This window comes from Gopherus flavomarginatus, chromosome 1, assembly GCF_025201925.1.
Source record: "Gopherus flavomarginatus isolate rGopFla2 chromosome 1, rGopFla2.mat.asm, whole genome shotgun sequence".
Taxonomy (NCBI): Eukaryota; Metazoa; Chordata; order Testudines; family Testudinidae; genus Gopherus; species Gopherus flavomarginatus.
The window spans coordinates 1,115,334-1,137,860 of record NC_066617.1 but is presented as its reverse complement, the minus strand read 5'-3'; the positions used below and the strand labels follow the sequence as shown (position 1 = coordinate 1,137,860).

Genomic DNA, 22,527 nt, shown 5'->3' with positions numbered 1-22,527 from the left:
CCGCTTCATTCAGCGCGGTGCCGGGATGGCAGTGGGGACCGGGACCTGCCACCGATGCGGTGCCGGGAGGTCGACCGGGATCGGGACCTACCACCGGCTCGGTGCCGGGAGGTCGAACGAGGAGCTGAACGCCGAGGTGAATGGCTCCTAGAGTCTCGGTGCCGGTGATAAGAGGAGCCAGACTGGGACCGTGCAGATGCTGATCGGCGCCGCGAGTAGGACCGGTACCGCCGGGGAGAACGGTGCCGGGACTGCGAGCGGCGCCCCGAGCGCGAGCGTTCACGTCTCCGGGACGATCGGTGCCGGGACTCCGGAGACAGCGCTCTCAGCATCGGTTTGCCTCTGGACATTACCCGTCCTGGGGGTGCCGTCTGAGGCTGCGATGGCTCCGTTAGCGCTATCAAGTCCCGTGCCGAGGCAAAGGTCTCTGGCGTAGATGGGACTAACAGCTCGACCCCTGATCTCAAGGGGGAGCTAGGAGGGGCTGGACTCGACGGACCTTCTGGACCCGGAGTCGACAGCAGCCCTGCAGGCGGTGTCGCGGCCAAGGTAGGTGCCGGGCGTTCCACTCGAGCCTGCCTCGATGGTGTTGCAGACGTCGAGGGTCTTGGATCTGCTCCCGGTGCCGGGGATGGACGGTGCCGGGGAGTCTTGCCAGTGCCAGCGCGGTCCGGTGCCGGAGTAGAAGAGGCCAGTTGCGCCGCCGGTGCCGGAGTCAGTGCCGCTTCCATTAGGAGAGCACGGAGTATTTGATCCCTCTCCTTCTTTGTGCGAGGCTTAAAGGCCTTGCAGATACGACACTTCTCACTGATGTGCGATTCCCCCAGGCACTTGAGGCACGCGTCGTGGGGATCGCTAGTCGGCATCGGCTTCTTGCATGCCGAGCACTGCTTGAAGCCCGGCGAACCAGGCATGAGCCCGGTGCCGGGCGCCGGGAAGGGCAACGGCCCACCTGCGAACAAGTTAAACAACTATATATAATAAACAACTAACTAATATACTACTTCAAACTGTCTATAAAACTATTTACAACTACGACTACGTACAGTGTACAGGAGAGCTAGGTACGTGGAGGACAGCAAGCCGCACTCCACAGTTCCAGCAACCGACACGGCGGTAAGAAGGAACTGAGGAGCGGGCAGGCCGGCAGGGGTATATATCTAGTGCCATAGTGGCGCCACTCTAGGGGGCGACCTGCCGGCCCACTGGGGTTGCTAGGGTAAAAAGTTTCCTGCAAACGTGCACGCGCGGCGCGCACACCTAACTGGAGTGGATGTGAGCAATCACTCGAAGAAGAATATCTGTTAATGTGGATACATTGTGCCACAGCTGTCCACACAACATACTTGTTAAGGCTGAAGGTCCAGAAATCTGGAGTTTTAAGCAAATGATGTATTTGGTGAATATGCATTTCCCTGTTTATACAAATAAATCCCCAGGTTACTTGAGCACATCACCCACTCCCCTCGGATTTTTCCTTACAAGAGGAGGAGGGACTTAAAAGCCCCAAGGAAACCGCTGGTGCCCTAGGACCATCTCTACTCTGGGAACTGCAGTTTGACCAAAATATTACAAAGTTGGATCAAAACTGTTTGTGTTAAAACATAAATACATAAAATCTGTGCAGCCCAGTGAGGCAGAAAGCCAAGAGGTTGCGCAGCACATGCCTGGCTAGGAATTAAAGTTCTAGTGGGTCTTTTAACCCTTTCTGCACAAGGATTTGGGTGCAAACCCAGGGGTCCTGGCCAAACAACAGCCTCAGTAATTCTCCCTCTGCTCTCTCCCTTGTGGTTGCCTTTCTCACCCCCTCACGTCACATCACTTGCTGCAGGGTGACCAAGCCCACCTCCCCTCTAATCACTTCCATGCTGCTGCACCAGCTGCCTCTGCCCCACGCCCTATCACCCACTTGCTCCACACCATGCTGCTCCATAGTCTTCATTCCCTTCAGGGCATGGGGCTTGCCCAGAGACTCAGGAGCCTCTGAACAGCCAACCTAAAGCTGGAAGACATAAAAGGTCTGAGATAGTCTGTGATGGGGTCACGCTTTGTACATGCAAGGGGAGTTGAAGCATTCACTAAAGTCGGACTCAGACTAAGGAGAGATGGAGGCCTGCTTGAGGAGTTTAGTAGAGCTAGGCAAGAGGAGAGAGAGGCTGTGCTGGCGATGCATGGCCATGGTGTAGGAAGGTAGTAGTGCAGAGGTAGCCCACCCAATGAGATGAAGGAGGAGGAGAGTTCAGGGTCAAGAAGGGAGTCCAGGCTACAGGTAACGCAGCCGAACAGGAGACCTGTGTTGAGGAGGAGGTCGAGGACATGAGGTGGAGCTGGAGATGAGAGCCAGCAAAGTGGAAGACAAATGAAGGGATTTTCAAAGCACTGAACCAAGCAGCTGCAGGGCTCATTCCCACTTCTTCTGTGACGCAAGCAATGACTGTCAGCGGTGGGGAGCAGCCCTGCTTGGGATTCGGCTAGCGAGCCAGCCCTGCGGGGAGCTGAGAGGTTATCAGTGCTTTCAGAAGATGGTTTTTAATTTGTCCACTTTCCCAGGCAGCTGGTCGGCTTTGTCAATCAATGCTCTGCAATCGGCTGCTCCATTGTTCCCAGCCCTCAGCCCTTTCTGTGCACGTTTCCACATGTGCCTGGGCTGCATACACAACTCCAGCTGGGAGCCCAGTCTGCTGCAAAGCTCTCAACATATCAGGGAACTCTGGCTTCACAGTTTCCAGAGAACGATCATCCTTCTGAAGGAGCCCAGACTAGGCCCCAAGGGACTGCTACCTCAGCCGCTGTATCCCAGTAATCTCAGAGCACATAGCTACAGTTATCCCCACGGCCCAAGCTTGTAACATAGTGAAGTCTGCCAGCACTCCAGGCAATGACTCAGGGGGAAGCAATTCCAAAATCCTGGCTTGTAACACCCCAGTTACTCCCATGCTGAGTTCCACAGACCTCTGCTGGAGCAACTCAGTTCTGGATTCCTGCAAGTCCCCTTCTGATTTCAGTGCACCTCACTCCTGACGTACAGAACCCCGAGAACTATGCCGCTCGGCTGACAGATCTGTCCTGACCTGCAGCACCACCGCTATGTCCACCATGGGCTTCTCCTGCACGGAGACTGATTCAGACAAGGTCACATTCAGGGTATTCAAACGGGACTATTAAACTCATCTGAATTGTGACCTTAAGCTTGAATTCTGATTTCAGGAACTGTAGGTGCAATAGCCACTCCCACTACAAACTGCCGTCCTAGCATGAGTCAGGCACTAGGCACTTTCCAAATGGAGGAAGCAGCCCTTCCTGTCCCGCAGACCTCGCCGGCTGGGGGGCGAGGTGTGGAAGAAGTTACAAAGCATACAGCACGTGCAAAGGGATCAGGGTGGGGGGGATAGACCATGGCTAATCAGTTCCTTCCCCATAAATTAGCAGTTCACCCAGAGGAAAAATACCTGAGAAAATTAAGTAGAAGACTCAGTCCCCAGTGCTCTATCAAGTGCACTGCAGAGATAGGGGCTCATTAGTGGAACTGAGCCATTGTCCCCTCTCTGCAGCCTGATCCCCCCTTGGTGCAAGTTAAAACAGCTTCAGCTGTGCCCCATCCTACTCCCAGCACATCTCCCATGACAGAGAGGCCCAGGAGACTGACACACCACACACGGATTGCCCTAAGCAAGAGACACCCTCCACTGCTCCTCTGCAGCAGCCTAAGCCCTCTCTGAATTGCTAATGTAGTGTAGGCAGAATCCAGAGCATGGTTTTGATAGATGTTGAAGAAGTGGGTCTTGAGGAGGCATTTGAATGAGAACCACAAGCACGACCACATCGGGTCAGACCAATGGTCCATCTAGCCCAGTATCCAATGTGACAATGGCCAGTGCCAGGTGCTTCAGAGGCAATGCACAGAACAGGGCAATTACAGAGCAATCCATCCCCTGTCATCCAGATCCAGCTTCTGGCAGTTAGAGGTTTAGGGACACCAAGAGCACAGGGTTACATCTCTGTCCACCTTGGCTACCGGCCATTGATGGACCTGTTCGCCACAAATTTATCTAATTCTTTTTTTTAACCCAGTTATACTTTTGGCCTTCACAACATCCCTTGGCAACGAGTTCCTCAGGTTGACTGTGTATTGTGTGAAGAAATACTTCCTTTTGTTTGTTTTAAACCTGCTGCCTATTAATTTCATTGGGTGACTCCTGGTTCTCATGTTACATGAAGGGATAAATAACACTTCTCTATTCACTTTCTCCACACCATTGTTGATTTCATACACCTTTCCCACATTCACCCTTAACCATCTCTTTTCCAAGCTCACTAGTACCAGGCCTGCTCTACACTAGGGGAGGGGGATCGATCTAAGTTACGCAACTTCAGCTACATGAATAACGTAGCTGAAGTCAACGTATTTGGGTCTACTTACCGCAGTGTCTTCACTACAGTGACTCAACTGCTGCCACTCCCCTGTCAACTCTGCCGGCGCCTCTCGCCGAGCTGGAGTACAGGAATCGATGGGAGAATGCTCGGGGATCGATTTATTGCGTCTGAATCGATCCCTGCTGGATCGATGGCTGCCCACCGATTCGGCCAGAAGTGAAGACACACCCCCAGTCTTTTTAACTTCTCCTCATGTGAAAGCTGTTTCATATCCCGAATCCTTCCACCTCCACCTTAACTGAATTGGCCTCATCAGTACTGACCCCCCACTTGGTAAGGCAACTCCCATCTTTTCATGTGCTGTGTATATATACTGTATGTATACACTGCTTACTGTATTTTCCACTGCATGCATCCAGTGAAGTGGGTTTTAGCCCATGAAAACTTATGCCCAAATAAATCTGTTAGTCTCTAAGGTGCCACAAGGACTCCTCGTTGTTTTTATCTAGGAACAGATGCCCATTCCAGGAGTCCTTTCCATAAGAATTCTCAGACTGCCTCCTGCACATATTCACAGAAAAGACAAACTACAAATTCTGCACTTATCAATATTCAACCAGAGCTTTCCATTTTCAGCATTGGAATTGGAAATTTCAAATAGCCAAGACAGGGAATCTTTCATTTCCAATCATACTGCTCCTACTCCCGCTCCTAAGTGCAGTCGCTCAGCTCTTGAACAGAAAAAGAGACGAGATTTTTTTTCCCCATTAGTAATAAGTCAGATGTGAATCAGACAGGCTTTTGGGAGTCTATTTTAGGTGACAGCAACACATAATTCCACATTAGGCTAATGGAGTGTGGAAATAAGGACGTACATGAGGTCAGACACGGAAAGGGACATGGAAGCTGAGAGCTGGGCTTGGGTGCTTCAAACCCAGTTTACCGAACCACACTGTGCTGAATCTCTGGGAGTGCTTGGAAAAGGATAGATCCTCAATGCCTCTAAATGCAGAACATTCACAGAAAATAGCCACTAAGGCCAAAACTCTTACTGGATTAGGCTAGCACAAAACAGCCATGAGGTGCTATCGTGGGAAGGACGGAAGCTGAGTCCAGGAGACTTTCAAAGCTAGCCCAACGTAACTCCTGGTGTCCTGACAGCTGGACTGATGGTAGAATGCTTCTGCAGACCTAGGTACTGCCACTCGGGGAGCTGGATTTCCTACAGCAACAAAAAACCCTTCCATTGCCGTAGGAAGTGCCTGCACTATGGAGCTATAGTGGCAGAACAGTTGTGCCATAGCTGTGCTGCTCTAATGCCTGTAGTGTAGACACCCTCAGAGAGCTTCACTGACTTCAGAAATGCCCAGATCATAGGCTCTTCCCTGAAGCCATCTACATCCAGTGTGATGAGCTGAGGGATGGGCTAGAAACAGGGCGGCCACCTCCTCTCTGGTCCAGTCAAGGCCATCACTGCAAGCGGCCGTCTTTCCACCAGTCCTGTCATATGACCAGCAGGGACACTACCGCGACCAGCAATTGCACTGCCTCTGTGTGCCTAGAGGGCTTCCTAAAGGGTCTCATCAGCCAGGCTACTGGCCACACCAGCTCCTCACTAGACCATGCATTATCCCATTTTGGATGATGTCCCGTGCTTACTTGCATCACAGACATGGTTCAATGCCACCTCCATTCCTACCCAACACAGCAAGCCTCCCAGAGGATACTCCATACGTCTCAGGCCAAGAGAGACCCCAGAATGCACCATGAAAAAAAGAAGAGACAGAGAAGCAATCCTGTTTCTCTCCAAACTCAGATGCAGAAGATGATCCACCCCAGCAACAAACACATTTAAGTATATCTCTGTGTTCTGTGAGGCAAAGGACAAAGAGGGACCTACAGCTCCTAATGGCATACAGACCTCCAGACAGAAACTTGGTCTATTTTCTTGATGCTCTCCCAGAGCTTTTGCCCAGCACAGTACTGGAGTCCCCCAGAATTCATGGCCTGGTGACTTCAGTCTCCATATAGACAATGCAAAAGATGCAATAGTACCTGACCTCATTGAGCACACGGAAGTATGGCATTCTCACAGGCAGTCTCTGGATCTACACGTGCAGCCAGACAGACGCTGGATCCTATCTTTGGCTTAGGACTAAATATTGGAGATGTCACCAACATACCCCTCTCCTGTTGTTGACAGCTCCAATATCCATGCAGAGCTCAGAGACTTCCCTCCTCCCCTCCAGGGTAGCGAACAGCCAAAGCTGGTGCCTCCCAAGATTCCTGAACTGCTAGGTTTCCAACTTGCCCTACAAGAAGCAGCCCAAGGCACAGATGAGTTAGTACCACAACACGTCACCAGATGGCCACTGCCACAGATGCCTTGGCCTCAAGCTGCCAGCTCTCCCCTACTCCAATGACCGAAAAGATCACCACAGTTCATAGATCAACTATGGCAGGTGTCGTGCACAGGGAACTTAAAACGCTGGTAGCACAGCAAGTATTCTGAATGCCCCACAAACAACTCTGACAGGATTTCACCACTGCAGTAAAGGAGGTAAAACAAGTCTCTTCCTCCTACACAATCAGCGACACAGAATCAAGGTCACCATTATTTTGCATATTAAGCCAGCTAATCAACCCACTTTGTAGCCCAGACACCAGACCCCGGCATCTCATCTCCTGCTGTGAGGAGCTGTCAGTATACTTTGTTGATCAGAACAACCAAATACATATGAAAATAGGAAACAAAGTTCCACCCCTCAACAGCTCGTATTATCTACCCCACTACCCCTATCTGGGCTTGGCCCCATTACACATGCCAAAACTCAAGAAATTCTGAAAAATATTGGTGCCACCACCAGTGAAAAGGATCTATGCCCTTCCTGGCTGGTGGAAGATGGTGAAGAAGAACTACATCCATTATTAATGGAAACAGTCAATGGCTCCTTCAGAGCAATGCTTCTATCAAACACCTTCAAATGCACAATAGCTCACCCTCTCTTCACGAAGCCTTGCTCGATCATTAAGCTCTCTGAAATGGCCATCTCTCGCTAACCTTCCATTCCCGGGGAAAATAACTGAGAAAGTCATAACCACCAAGCTCCAGCAATAAGTGACATCAGCCACCATCCCGGATGCCTCCCAATCAGGCTTCAGACCAGGGCACAGCACAGAGATGGCTCTAGCAGCACTAAATGCTACTCCTCATATGGGCCATGGACAGGCAAGTGCTCCATGCACAGACTACTGGGCCTCTCTGCAGCCTCTGACCCAGGAGACTGCAAGGTACTGCTAACCCACCGACAAGACACAGCCAGAATGAATGGCCCAGCACTGCAGTGGCTCTAGTCTTCTTCACCAGAAGAGCTCAGAAGAGTGATGGGCAAGCACTCCCTTGCCTGCAGAGGGGTCCATACTGTCTACTTCTCTCCAGTATCCACATGAGAACTGAGCGACAACGAGCTGCCAACAGCGAGCTGTCAACAGTACGCCCATGACACTCAACCCTACATCTCCTTCTCCACTGATGCGATGTGGCCATTACCGACACGTCCGAATTCTACAAGAAATCAGCTCTTGGAGAGAAAGCAGCTGGCTCAAGCTGAATGCAGGTAAAATTGAAGTGATGCTGGCTGGGAAGGAGAAAGTACTTCAAAGAACTAGCTGGGACACTGTCCTCACCATCCATTGAAAGTGCACAGACTCCACTTATCAAAATAGTGTGAAGAGTTGGGGTCCTGTTTGACTCTTCACTAAGCTGGGAAAACAGGTAGCATCTGAACCTAAAAACCACCTTCATTCACAACCTGGGTGAAAGTTTCACCTTGCTAGGAAACTTCGTCTCCTCCTCTCAAACAAGGAACAGGCCATGGTAAAACATGCGTTTGTTACCTGGATCAGTGCCGCTTATTGTGCATCTGAAGCTGAATGTGAAGATGATGCACAGGCTACAGATGGTACAGAATGTGCCTGCCTGCCTCCTCCATGATCTAGGCCACCATGAGCATATGCAGCCTGTGCTCAAGTCCATACACTGGCTCCCAGCCAGTTCAAGTGCGAGTTTAATGTATTGGTTCTAATTTTCAAGGTAAGTAATGGAACGAACCCCAGCCATATGAAAGATCAGCTTCCATTCTATGAATGGCCACCCTAAATTTCAATCTATGAGCCATCATGATCGCTGCGCCGCTCTGGGAAAACACAGACAAAAAGCGTAGGACAAAGCATGTGAAAGCTGGTACAGATCCAGAAATTAGGTGACCCCAAAATCTGACTCCCTTTAGGAAAAGCTGCAATATCTTCTTCAAAAAGGCTTTTACATCATGGCAACAACACTCATAACATAGTGCCCTCACTTCTACGCCTCAAATCCCAAACCAACCAATGCCCCCCAACCCAGCCTAAAGCCCTCCAACCCAAAGTACATAGGATTTTTTTAATAAAATAAATTGACAAGCCCTACCCCAAACAGTCCTTATCCTGAAAAGGGAGGAGCATCAGAGGCCCCAGAAGGGCCTCTACGGACTTTGCGATTGCTATAGTTTTTATGTGGGAGGCACTTCAGTTCTACAGTGTTGGGCAGCAGTAGAAAACCCTGAGATTGGGCAGCAGCAACACCACATTATGCCAGGGCTCTATGCCATGGAGTCTTTCCCATTGGGCATCACAGGTGGTATCCAGATCCCTTCGAGGCAGTGGTGTGCAAACTCTTCCTGTTGACCTCCCCCATGCCATTAACGGCATCTATCCACTCCCTGCCACATTACTGCACAGCCCAGGCTTCCTCAGCAGCAGAGCAGGACTGAAGGCAGGGCTGCGGGAGGAGATGGGCATTGAGGCAGAGTTGGGGTGGAATGGGACTGGGGTGCAGTGGGGCTGGAACTGGGGTGCTCTCTCCCCATCCCCCATGGAGGCTAGCCTGGGCCTGGAGGCAGAGCAGGACTGACGGCTGAATGGGGTGGGGGGAGGAGTGAGGCTAGAGGCGGAACTAGGGTGGCCAACCCTCCAGGATTGTCCTGGAGTCCCCAGGAATTAATATTTAATTAAAGATTATGTCAGGTGATGTAACCTCCAGGAATACATCAACCAAAACTGGCAACCTGAGGCGGAGCTGGTCTGGAGGTGGAGCTGGGGCTGGAGGCTGAATGGGACTAGGGGTGGAGCTGGTCTAGGGAGGGAGCGGGGCTGGAAGCATGACATTTGCCCCCTAACCCCCATGGGGGCTGGCGTGGGCCCCGCCACATGCGCCGCAAACATTCCTCTGCACCCCTACCCCACAGTTTGGGGACCACTGCTTTGAGGATAACTAGGAGAGTCAGAAACACTGTCGGTTGTATGTCACCCGAAGCTGGTGTTCAGAGCTCTAGTGGCTACATACCCACTCTCAGCTCACTGCTACCCACAGAATGTGCTACTTCACAGCCTGAGGCCAGGAGAAGTTTCTGAGCACTCACCCAGCAGCTCGTGTTTGGGGCAGGGAAAGGGTCATTTCTACAACTGTGGGGCCAATACCTGGGTCTGTGCAGTTGGACTTTCTCTGTCCCTCCACCACACTCTGCCGCAAACCGTGTTTGTTGTCAATCCTGCAGAGCTCCTCACAGACTGCCAGCACAGCCTTTACCCTGCGCTGAACCTAGAAATAGCCATTGCGAATTATCTGCATGTGCAGTCAAATCAGCTAGATCCTCCTCCTTGCCACTCCATGCCCTTAGTAAGCGTGATGGGACCCCAGGCAGGTAGGACAGTGGTGAGGCTGTGACAAGGGCACATACTAGGCCAGGTCACTAAAACAGAGCGATCTGGAGCGCTTAGTGAGCTGGTAACAAGCAAACAATGTGCATTTCAGTATAGCTAATTGTAAGGCCCTGCATGGAGGACGGGGAAGTCTATCCTGGAGAGCAGGGGCTCTGAAGGCAACTTGGCAGTCATGGTGGATAACCAGCTAAACATAAGGGCCCAATACAATGCTATGGCCACACACACTAATGTGATCCTTGGCTGTCTACACAGGAACTATTGACTAGGGGTAAAAAGGATCTATCGCCCCATATTTGGCATGGATGCAGTCACTACTGAAATACTGTGCCAGTTCTGGTGCCCACTCTTCAAAGAAGGGTGTTGAAAGATTTGAGAGGTTCATAAAAATATCACAAGAATGATCAAAGGATTGGAAAGCATGCCATAGGGAGAGTCTCAAGGAGCTCAAGAGATTAAGCTTATAAAAGAGAAGGTTAAGTGATGACTTCCTTACAGTCTGTAAGTGCCTCCATGAGGAACAGAAGTATGGCAACAGAAGAACTTTTGATCCATCAGTCAAGAGAAGGACAAATGGCTGAAAGTTGAACTGAGACAAATTCAGACTAGAAAGAACATGTTTTTATTAATTTGTTTAGAACCGTGAGGGCAATGAGCCAGTGGAACAACTGACCCAAGGCTGTGGTAGATTCTCCATCACTAACCATTTTTAAACCTCCTTGACAAACAGCTCTTATCCCATACCAGACAATCTCACTCCAACAAACCTGTCTTGCAGAGCATTTCTCCACAAAGAGGGGCATGCAAGGTACCTACAGCAAGCAAGACCTACGTGGAGGTAATATTTAAGGAATAATGTATTTCGAGTGGAAGTGCGCTCTATGGACTCAAAGTCAGCCACCAGGGGCTATCTTGGTGATGGCCCATTCAGGCAGTGGGGAGCTGCCACCCAGTCATCGTTCGCTGGTGATGGAACCCAAGGCTCAGCTGTCTAGCCCTGATCCATCCCGAGACTTTCAATGATAAACCTGCAGGGACAACCACAAACCATCACAACCACAGGGAGAGACGAGAGAAACAGCACAGCAGACAGAGAGCCACCCTGACTCTGATGGAAGCCACAAGACCATTCCCGTAAATAGGGAGGGGAAAAGCACTCTAGCCTTTCCTGGAGAAGATATCTTGGGGAGCAAGGATGTTCTCTTGAAAAAATGGATCCTGCTTCCTGGGAAACCATGCACCTCTGCCACAGACTCAATCTGTTTGGGAAGTGGGTGAGGGAAGAGAGATGTGCTTGGTTAGATAGGAAAGGTGACTACCCAGTGTAGATGCAGGTTTGAGTTATGAATCTGTTTTGTAATGTAACCACGTTTCCACCTCTTCACACCTCCACTTAACCCTCCAGTCTTTCCTAATGAAATGGACTTTTGTTTTATTGTAACTGCTCACACGTGCTGTGTGTAAAACCGGGCTACGCTGCTCCTTTGGAATCACAGAATCTCAGGGTTGGAAGGAGCTCAGGAGGTATCTAGTCCAGCCCCCTGCTCAAAGCAGGACCAATCCCTCCTTTGGGGGCAGAGGATGGGGATTTCTGTGAGGAACCAGTCTCAGGAGCTGGATCTCACAGGGAACAATTCAAAGGAACTCAGGTGCCCCCTTGGTAACCTGCAAGGAAAGGACAGGGCTGGCCTAGCTCAGAGAAGAGGACCTGAGAGTCTGTGGTGGTAGGGAGCTGGCTCCCGACCAGACACAGGCAAGGCTACCGTGCACGAGAGGCAGGGGGTAATACGGTGACTTGCAGTTCAAGGCACCTGGATCGTTTTCTAAGTGACAGGCTCTAGCTCAAACAGGAGTTAACGCAGGGAAATCCTACAGCCTGTATTATACAGGAGTCAGATCAGATTAATCACACGGATCCTCACTGGCCTGAGACTATACGATGCTGTGACTCAACACGGCGCTGTGCTATAATCAATCAGCAGGTGGGAAATAGCAGCATGACCACAAATTGTTCTCATGTTTCTGTGCAGCACGTGTGATTTATCATCTTCCAGAAAAGAGCCCCTCGTACATCAGCCATGCAAGTCAGCGGGGCACATTCCCTGAAGTACCGAACCCTGGAAAGCAGAGGACAGGAGCGTTCTCACAATTTCTGCCCCAGGTAAGGCTTGAATTCACATTGATTGCGTGGGTATAGTGCAGGTTCCATGACCACAGACTGGCTGCCAATCCCCTTCCTCGTCTGGCTGCGCGGGCACCTTTCAGTCTCAGCACACAACTGACTGCAAACCCCATTCTAGAGAACTGAATTCTTCCTTTAATAACTTCTAGTGCTGCTTCCCCAAAGGGGCAGTGGGTGCCATGCACTCGCTGAGGCAAGGGAAAGTGATGGACAAATCAGAGCCAGATCTATGTAAAGTTGTCAGAACCTGCTGATTTTGTAAAATACTGTTTTCCACCCCTCAGGGAGCTATATCTCAGGATCTTTTTGCTCAAATGAACCCAAATTTGGACCATTCACCCTCCCATAAGTCACAGAACATTTCAAGCATCAGAGTGGCAGTCACATTAGTCTGGATCTGTAAAAAGCGACAAAGAATCCTGTGGCACCTTATAGACTAACAGACGTTTTGGAGCATGAGCTTTCATGGGTGAATACCCACTTTGTCAGATACATTTCAGCCCTGCATCACTCCTCCAGCGTCCCTTCCCCCACCCAGCCCAACCCAACCCCACTCTCAGTAAGCATGCTGAGTTTAGAGAAATTAGGAGAGGCATCCTTTAAACATAAAGTGGTGCTGAACCATACAGTGGAACCAGCACTACCCTATAATCGTAATTGGGTATGCTCCCTCCAGAGTGCCCCCTTGTGGCCTGTGGTCGTGCTACAGCAGCCCTGCCTCAGTCTCCCCTTCTCAAGGCTCCTTAAAAACTTCACACAGTCCAAGGTATTCAGAACAGATTCCCCCTGCTGGGCTATTGTGACAATTAGTCTCTAACTTTGGCCCGATTCAGAATTTACTATGGAAAGCAGGTCAAGTTATTTTCAGTGAAAAGTGTTATAAACAGGTGGAAGACAACCAGACAGACTGAATTAATTCACGCTGACAGAATTCAAGGATTATATTGAACTTATGCTTGGTAAAAACAGAAGACGAGACAGGATCAGAAATTAATTAACCCAATATTGGTAGCTGGATACTGGGCCTAGCTGGAAGACAAACTAATGAGGAGAGGGGCTATTCTACCCATCATTCCCTTTTTGGGTCTTAAGAGAACAAAGAGGACTGTGGGAAAAAGAACAGCAAGAAGAACGGGGAAGAACAGAGGCAGACTATTGAAGCGAGTTCCCCCATCATGGATGCCCCCACTCCACCTCATGGGCCCCTGGACCATTTCTGAGGGACATCTTGACCAGCTTCCTGTCCCACTGAAAGGGACCCACATGACATCACCACTCCAGCTGAATCCCAACCACCACCGCAGATAAAATGGGTTTGGATTTATCAGTAGCAGCAGCAGAAAGGGCAGCTCCACCCATCTCAGCTAGCATCTCTGTTCCCCACAATGACAATTAGCACCATCGGCGAGACTGTCAAACCAGGGGCTTTTCCTTCTAAGACTCTCTCCAGCTACAGGGGGCGGGAACAAGGGAGGCTGTTCCAAGGAAAGTCTTGTCCAATACTTCACATTTCAAAGGCTCCTCTTTGGCCTTCTCCACACCACCAGCTGGAGTGCAGCCCTGCTACTCCCAGCAAGAGGAGCCTCTCTGCTGTGAGATCATCTGCAGCAGGACCCTCCCTTCCCCAGCTCCCTCCCGTTTCCAACCCTCTGGCTCTAGCTCTCCAGCATGGAGACATCAGTGGCTAAGTCCCTCCACCGTTGCCCGGCCTTCAGCTACAGCTTCCTTCAGGGACCTCTTCTGATCTCCAGCAGCTCTCACCTGTTAATCTCTTACTCCCAGGCAGCTCTCACCTACCACCTCCTGACCCTCTTTTAAGGTGAAATGGGGTCAGCTGACCACCAGTGCACTGGCCTCTTCCCTCTGAAAGAGGCAGTGTCAACCTTTGACTTCCCCAGTGGGGCTGTTGGTGCCAGGCACTAACTGGGATGAATATCGATCAACTGGGGATGCTCAGAGCTTTAGTTTGAGCCCCACATGTGCAACAAGCAAACACACACCCAGGCAGGCGGAATCTGTGGATTTTGTGAAATGGTGTTTTTGGAAGCATACGTGTCAGGAACCATTGGCTCAAATGAACCCAGATTTGGCTCATTAACCCTACCCTGCACTGCCAGGAGGCACAGCAAACTCCAAGGCACATGGATTTCACCGCACTTAGAAAAGTCCCCCCTTTAGAACAGTCAGAGTTTTTCAACCCGAACTCAAGTGGAGCTGGCACTCCAGTAAGCTACTGCACGAAATGAATCAGCACCTGCTTTGCTGTGCTCAGGCGTGTGGCACTGGCCAGTCCTAAGATGGGACATTTGAGAAAGAACATGGGAAGGATGGTGGGAATGAGCTGCACACATACAGCTGCAGAACATAGATTCATAGATTCATAGACTCTAGGACTGGAAGGGACCTCGAGAGGTCATCGAGTCCAGTCCCCTGCCCTCATGGCAGGACCAAATATTGTCTAGACCATCCCTGATAGACATTTATTTAACCTACTCTTAAATATCTCCAGAGATGGAGATTCCACAACTTCCCTAGGCAATCTATTCCAGTGTTTAACTACCCTGACAGTTAGGAACTTTTTCCTAATGTCCAACCTAAATCTCCCTTGCTGCAGTTTAAGCCCATTGCTTCTTGTTCTATCATTGGAGGCTAAGGTGAACAAGTTTTCTCCCTCCTCCTGATGACACCCTTTTAGATACCTGAAAACTGCTATCATGTCCCCTCTCAGTCTTCTCTTTTCCAAACTAAACAAACCCAATTCCTTCAGCCTTCCTTCATAGGTCATGTTCTCAAGACCTTTAATCATTCTTGTTGCTCTTCTCTGGACCCTCTCCAGTTTCTCCACATCTTTCTTGAAATGCGGTGCCCAGAACTGGACACAATACTCCAGCTGAGGCCTGACCAGCGCAGAGTAAAGCGGAAGAATGACTTCTCGTGTCTTGTTTACAACACACCTGTTAATGCATCCCAGAATCATGTTTGCTTTTTTTGCAACAGTATCACACTGTTGTCTCATATTAAGCTTGTGGTCTACTATGACCCCTAGATCTCTTTCTGCCATACTCCTTCCTAGACAGTCTCTTCCCATTCTGTATGTGTGAAACTGATTGTTCCTTCCTAAGTGGAGCACTTTGCATTTATCTTTATTGAACTTCATCCTGTTTACCTCAGACCATTTCTCCAATTTGTCCAGATCATTTTGAATTTTGACCCTGTCCTCCAAAGCAGTTGCAATCCCTCCCAGTTTGGTATCGTCCGCAAACTTAATAAGCGTACTTTCTATGCCAACATCTAAATCGTTGATGAAGATATTGAACAGAACCGGTCCCAAAACAGACCCCTGTGGAACCCCACTTGTTATACCTTTCCAGTAGGATTGGGAGCCATTAACAACTACTCTCTGAGTACGGTTATCCAGCCAGTTATGCACCCACCTTATAGTAGCCCCATCTAAATTGTACTTTCCTAGTTTATCTATAAGAATATCATGCGAGACTGTATCAAATGCCTTACTAAAGTCTAGATATATCACATCCACCGCTTCTCCCTTATCCACAAGGCTCGTTATCCTATCAAAGAAAGCTATCAGATTAGTTTGACACGATTTGTTCTTTACAAATCCATGCTGGCTATTCCCTATCACCTTACCACCTTCCAAGTGTTTGCAGATGATTTCTTTGATTACCTGCTCCATTATCTTCCCTGGCACAGAAGTTAAACTAACTGGTCTGTAGTTTCCTGGGTTGTTTTTATTTCCCTTTTTATAGATGGACACTATATTTGCCCCCTTCCAGTCTTCTGGAATCTCCCCCGTCTCCCATGATTTCCCAAAGATAATAGCTAGAGGCTCAGATACCTCTTCTATTAACTCCCTGAGTATTCTAGGATGCATTTCATCAGGCCCTGGTGACTTGCAGGCATCTAACTTTTCTAAGTGATTTTTTACTTGCTCTTTCCTTATTTTCTCTTCTAAACCTACCCTCTTCCCGTAAGCATTCACTATACTAGACATTCCTTCAGACTTCTCAGTGAAGACTGAAACAAAGAAGTCATTAAGCATCTCTGCCATTTCCAAGTCTCCCGTTACTGTTTCCCCCTCCTCACTGAGCAGTGGGCCTACCCTGTCCTTAGTCTTCCTCTTGCTTCTAATGTATTGATAAAAAGTCTTCTTGTTTCCCTTTATTCCCATAGCTAGTTTGAGTTCATTTTGTGCCTTTGCTTTTCTAATCTTGCCTCTGCATTCCTGTGTTATTTGCCTATATTCATCCTTCGTGATCTGACCTAGTTTCCATTTTTTATATGACGCCTTTTTATTTTGTAGGTCATGCAAGATCTTGTGGTTAAGCCAAGGTGGTCTTTTGCCACATTTTCTATCTTTCCTAACCATCGGAATCACTTGCTTTTGGGCCCTTAATAGTGTCCCTTTGAAAAACTGCCAACTCTCCTCAGTTGTTTTTCCCCTCAGTCTTAATTCCCATGGGACCTTGCCTTTCAGCTCTCTGAGCTTACCAAAATCCGCCTTCCTGAAACTGTGAGACTCTGAGAGCGAAGTGGCTGAGCAAGGACCCCCTTGGAGATGAATACAGCCTGGAACCATGGCCCCGAGGCACACAAACTGCTCCATTCATCTCTGTGGGCATTCTCACGCCTCAGCCAAGTGAGGGCGCTTGTAGCTGGTGTCATTCCCCAAGCATGCCCACTCTCAACTTGGTGAACCTCCCACACAAAGAAGCAGGGCTCACATGGAGAGGGGTTCCAACCCCTCGGACTGACAGCCTTCACTCTCATGGGGCAGGGAGAGGGGCTTAGACACCCTCGATGGGCAGGAATCCCCCGAGCCCAGCTCACAACAGAGGGCAGGGAAAGGGACACAGATCCCAGTAATACATGGCAGTAAGAACAGAGGTCCCATGGGGCAGGCCTCCCGGGCCCCAGCACACACTCACATTAGGGGAGAATGTGGGGCTGACATAGCTCCCCCCATGCACCCTGCAACCCAGCCCCATATCACTCCTCCAGCGTCCCTTCCCTCACCCAACCCAACCCAACCCCATTTATCCCCCTCCCTGCAAAAATTCACATGTAATTAGAATAGTTTCAGCAGCTCCTGAATTTCTGCTCAGACTCCACCCCTCACCATTTGCTAGAGGCAGCTTGGAGCAACAAGTCGACATTTCATTTTCGGATTTCTGCCACGGGTGGGGTTTGAACTGGCAGTGCCTGACAGAGGCTTAAGCCCAGCCACAGCATGCACCTAAGCCACACAGGTCCCGTGAAAGCCGGCTGGTCTGAAACTCTTGGCTAGTCTTTCTGCATGCAGGCATGGCAGTCTGCTGTGGGAGTGTTTAGCACGTGCTAACACAGAGAGCTAAGCTCTTCCCTTAATAATGTTTCTATTTTGTTTCCTCCAAGAGGCTGTGGGAACCATGCACTAGCTGGGACCAATGTCAGGCAATTGAGATCAAACGAGGGACAATCAGAGCCACAGTTTGAGCCTCTGGTGTGTGCAAAAAACATTGGTAGAATCTGTCAACCTCCAGACCTGGTGGGGGGAGCTGTACTTCAGGAATGCCTCGCTCAAGTGACCCCAAGTTTGGGTCACTCCCCCTACCCCACACCCCATGAGGCATACCACACACCAAGGCAATCTGAGTAAGCAGGTGCATCTTAGCACAATTAGAAGAGTGACCCTTTGAATAGAAAGGGCTTCTCAGTCTGAATTCTAGCAGAACTGGTGCAACAGATGAGCCTTGCAGGATGTTCATCAAACAGTGCAGCCCACAGCACTCCAGGACTCCTCGCCAGCACCTGCCACAGCCCTGTGCGCACAGGAAGCCAGCTGCCCGTTTTACACAGCTCTTGGAAGGCTTCTGCCATGACCACACCTCCTACCCAGAAGGCCCTGCCCACATGTGGAGCCTCTCTGGAGGATCAGATGTAACTTGTGTCTTTTTTCAGATGTATGGAAAGCACCAAATGGACTGGCCCCTTGCTAGCCACTTGTGCCGTGCTAGACGCTGTTCCAGGAGGCCAGAGCTTCCTGAGGTGAGCAACTGCTCACTAAACCAATGTCTGCACGTGGCACTGAAGAAGGCACTTGGCAGGGGAAGCAAACCGGCTCCATGTCACGCAGCTGCTTTGTTCTCAGGGCGTCCTGTGTTTGAATGGCCGGAGGAAAGCATGAGATGCACACGGGAGCCAGCTTCTTACGCAACCATAAGCTGAGCCCTGATTAAGGGGACAGGATCTCCTGTGAGTCACAGGTTGTATCATACTGACAGGCACTGCTGAAAGAGCTACAGCCACTCAGGGGGGACATCCAAATTATCTCCAGTTTGGCACCCAAAGAGCCAGTGGTCAGATTTGAAGCCACTGTCCTGTGTGACTAAATGTTCCCAGAGGGCGGCAAGCACGCAGGTCATGAAACTGAACGTGCTGAAGGTGGGAACTCTAGACCGGGAGCAGCAAGAGAATCACTGACAAATTGACTAGACTGTAACTTCTGTTATTTTGTGGGTTTCAGTTTACGGGCTGGGCACCAAGGGCAGAAGATGGGCAGCCTGGGAGTTCTGTGTAAGTGGAAGCCAACAAGTCTGAATTGCTGGGGGCTGGACACAGTTGCCTTGCAGAGGAGGCGCTCAGCCCAGCATCTGAGACAGTCACCCTACCCGAGCAGGAAAGCTTACCTTGCCGTGAATCATACTGTCGCATCTGCACTTCCTCAACGCATTCTGCCGGGAACCAACCGGTCCGTCCTTTCACGGTTCCTTCCCAGAAGCCACCCTCACCAATGCTGAGCACTACGGAAAGAGAAACAGACATACAGCTCAGAACAGGGAAGGGGGCAGTGCAGAGTACAGAATTACCATGCCCAAGTACATGGTCTTTGGATGTCCACAACCTAGGAAACAAGTCTAGAGTCTGAGCCTGGACACTGGGGAAGGAGCCACCTAAGAGCTCTTGGAAAGGGTTGTCTTTTGTCCTTCCAGCCTCCTTAGTTAGAAAGCGAGAGACCTGAGGTGCGTGCAGTGATACGTTTGCAGAGAGCGCCAGGAGCATCCACCCTGTTTACAGGAAGCAGTGGAAGGGAAGCCAGGGTTTTCCAGAGACGTCAGGGGGGGTTGGAAACAAGATCTCAACATAATGAATGTGTTCAGAAGTCTCCTGCAGGCAGGGAAGCACTGCCAGTATTTTACAAACAGGGAAACGGAGGCACCGAGAGGACACTGATTTTCCCAAAGCCGAAGAGCAAGTCAGTATCAGAGCTGGAATTAGATCCCAGGAGTCTGGCACCCAGTCTTGTGCTCCCTGAACTAGAAAACGCTGCCTCTAAGAGTGCATCTTCCCTGCAAAGAGAGGCCATACTGTGTTCTTAACTCGAGCTAGCTAACGTAGGTTAAACAGCAGTGAGGCCAAGGCCACTCAGGTTTTAACTCAGGTTACAGCCAATATAGGAGCCTGGGGCTGAACTCAAGCTGCTCACCTGAGTTAAGACCTGAGTGGCCTTGTCCTCGCGGCACTTTTAACCTGAGTTAAGGTACAGCCTAGATGTCTTACCTACTATCAGAGCACTTCAGCATCAGTGGCAAAATCCTCCTGACCCATCAGGACTAACTAATAACCTTCCCTTCCCAAGTCACCTGCTCCCAATAGCCCAGAAAAACAGAGAAGCCTGGAAATAGCTCCGGAAGAGCAGGCCAAGGGCAGAAGTAAATTCCAGAGCCAAGGATCCCTCGCTGGCATCTTGCCAGCAGCCCTTTCCTGATCAAGCCAGGGCACTGGTCGGCTACACCTCACTGATTCCCATACGTTACTGCAGCAACAAAGGCCAAAATCAGTACAAGTGTACAGGTTGATATCTAATTTGTATTCATTTATTCTTTCGCATAGAGACTGTCCGGTTTGGCCAATGCACATGGCAGAGGGACACTGCTGGCACATGATGGCACATATCACATTGGCAGATGTGCAGGTGAATGAACCCAATGGTGTGGCTGATGCGGTTAGGTCCTATTATGGCGTCCCTTGAATAGATATGCTGACAGAGTTGGCAACGGGGTTTGTTTCAGGGATTGGTACCTGGGTAAGTGTTTCTATTGTGTGGTGTGTAGTTGCTGGTGAGTATTTGCTTCAGGTTGGGTGTCTGTAAGTGAGGACTGGCCTGTCTCCCAAGGTCTGTGAAAGTGAGGGATCATCCCTGCAAACAAAGCCCTTGAGTCTCCTTTAGCATCTCGATTGTCCAGTGACCCCACTTCCTGCTTCTGATGTATGTAAAAAAAAATTGCTGTTACTTTTTGAGTCTTTGGTTAGATGTTCTTTAAATTCTTTTTTGGCCTTCCTAATTATATTTTTAAATGTCCCTTGTCAGAGTTTATGCTCCTTTCTATTTCTTTCACTAGGATTTAACTTTCACCTTTTTAAAGGATGCCTTTTTGCCTCTCACTGATACTTTTACTTTATTGTTTAGCCACAGTGGCACTTTTCTGGCTCTTATGTTTTTTAATTTGGTGTATACATTTAAGCTGAGCCTCTGTTATGGTGCCTAAAAAGTTTCCATGCAGCTTGCAGGGATTTCATTTTTGGCACTGTACATTTTAATTTCTGTTTAACTAACTTCTTCATTTTGGTGTAGTTCCCCTTTCTGAAATGAAACGCTTCCATGGCGGGCTGCTGCAGTGTTTTCCCCATCACAGGGATGTTAAAATTTATTATAATATGGTCACGATTAGTAAGCAATCCAGCTATATTCACCTCTAGGATCAGATCCTGTGTTCCACTTAGGACTAAATCAAGATTTAATTTAATTTAATAATTCAAACCAGCAAGTGACTCATGATCCATGCTGCAGAGTGGTGAAGGGAAACCCTCCAAGGTCTCTGCCAGTCTGACGTGGAAGAAAGTTCCTTCCTGATCCCAAATATGGCAGTCAGGCCCCCGAGCATGGGGGCAAGACCCACCAGCCAGACACCTGGGAAAGAATTCTCTGTAGTAACACAGAGCCCTCCCCATCTAGTGACCCTTCTCTGGCTACCGGAGATATTTGCTAATCGCAGTCACAGAAGGAGCACAGGCCAGTGGAGCCAACTCTTCATGCCATCCCCTCCATAAACTTACTCAGTCTCCACTGCTCCCCTTAGGAGGCTGCTCCAGAACTTCACTCCTCTGATAGTTAGAAACCTTTGTCTAATTTCAACCCTAAACTTGTCAATGGCCAGTTTATACCCATTTTCTCTTGTGTCATCACCACCCCATAACTTAAATGGAACCTCTCTCTCTGTGACATTCTGTACCTTGGGGGAGCGTACTGTAGCCCCCATGTTTCTCATTTTCATATAATCGTGATCTTACAGATAAAGCATGCCTTGTACGGTATCAGGGGAACGGTTAGGATCTGCTGAAAGTCATGTCTCTATCCATGTATGTGTATCATTACTGCATAGGAAGTTATGAGAATTGTGTCGTATGGTGGTCACTAAAACATGCTATAAGTTGGGAAATCAGCCTGACATTAGCTCCCCAAAGGCAACAGCAAGGATAGTAACCAACGCCTGGGTGGGGTGTCAAACAACCCATTGACAGCCATTGTCCAGCAAGGGAACTACAATGCAATGTCTCACTTGCATGAGGTGACACCAGGGGAATTGCTCAAAATTGCTGGAAGAGACTCAACAATGTCCCACAGACATGCCTGGACTTGTGTTCTACAAGCACATGGACTGAGGGTATAAAACAGACAGAGCGGATACATACTGGGCCATTCTTCTGCCCCACCTTCACGGCAAGTAACCAGGACACTGAGAAGACAAGACTCCAACACAGGAGACTGGCCCAGGTTTAAGGAACAAACCTGTATATTAAGGACTGCAATAGCCCGTAGGGTGAGAAAAACTGCTTCATCTAGATGTTGCCCAATCTAACAGGGTTGAGAGAGTACACTGCATGCTTAAGTTTTATTTTATTTTGGTAACCACTCTGACTTCTTGTGCTTTGACTTACAATCACTTCAAATCTATCTTTATAGTTAATACATTTGTTTGTTTGTTCTACCTGAAGCAGTGTGTTTGGGTTGAAGCATGTCAGAGTCTCCCTTTGGGATAACAAACTTGGTTCATCTCAATTTCTTTGTTAAATTGATGAACTCTCATAAGCTTGCAGTGTCCAGCAGGCATAACTGACACTGCAAGACGGAGGTTCCTTGGGTTGTCTCTGCG

The 22,527-nt window shown here is 49.4% G+C and overlaps 1 protein-coding gene across 1 annotated transcript in view; it reads right to left on the bottom strand.

Moving 5' to 3' along the window:
- The window catches only part of SHANK3 (SH3 and multiple ankyrin repeat domains 3), a 673,138-nt gene that overhangs the window by 208,325 nt on the left and 442,286 nt on the right, over positions 1-22,527 (bottom strand). Inside the window, exon 15 of the mRNA XM_050953559.1 lies at positions 19,003-19,116. Coding sequence (XP_050809516.1) covers positions 19,003-19,116 — 114 coding nt within the window. The remainder of the gene's footprint in view (positions 1-19,002; positions 19,117-22,527) is intronic.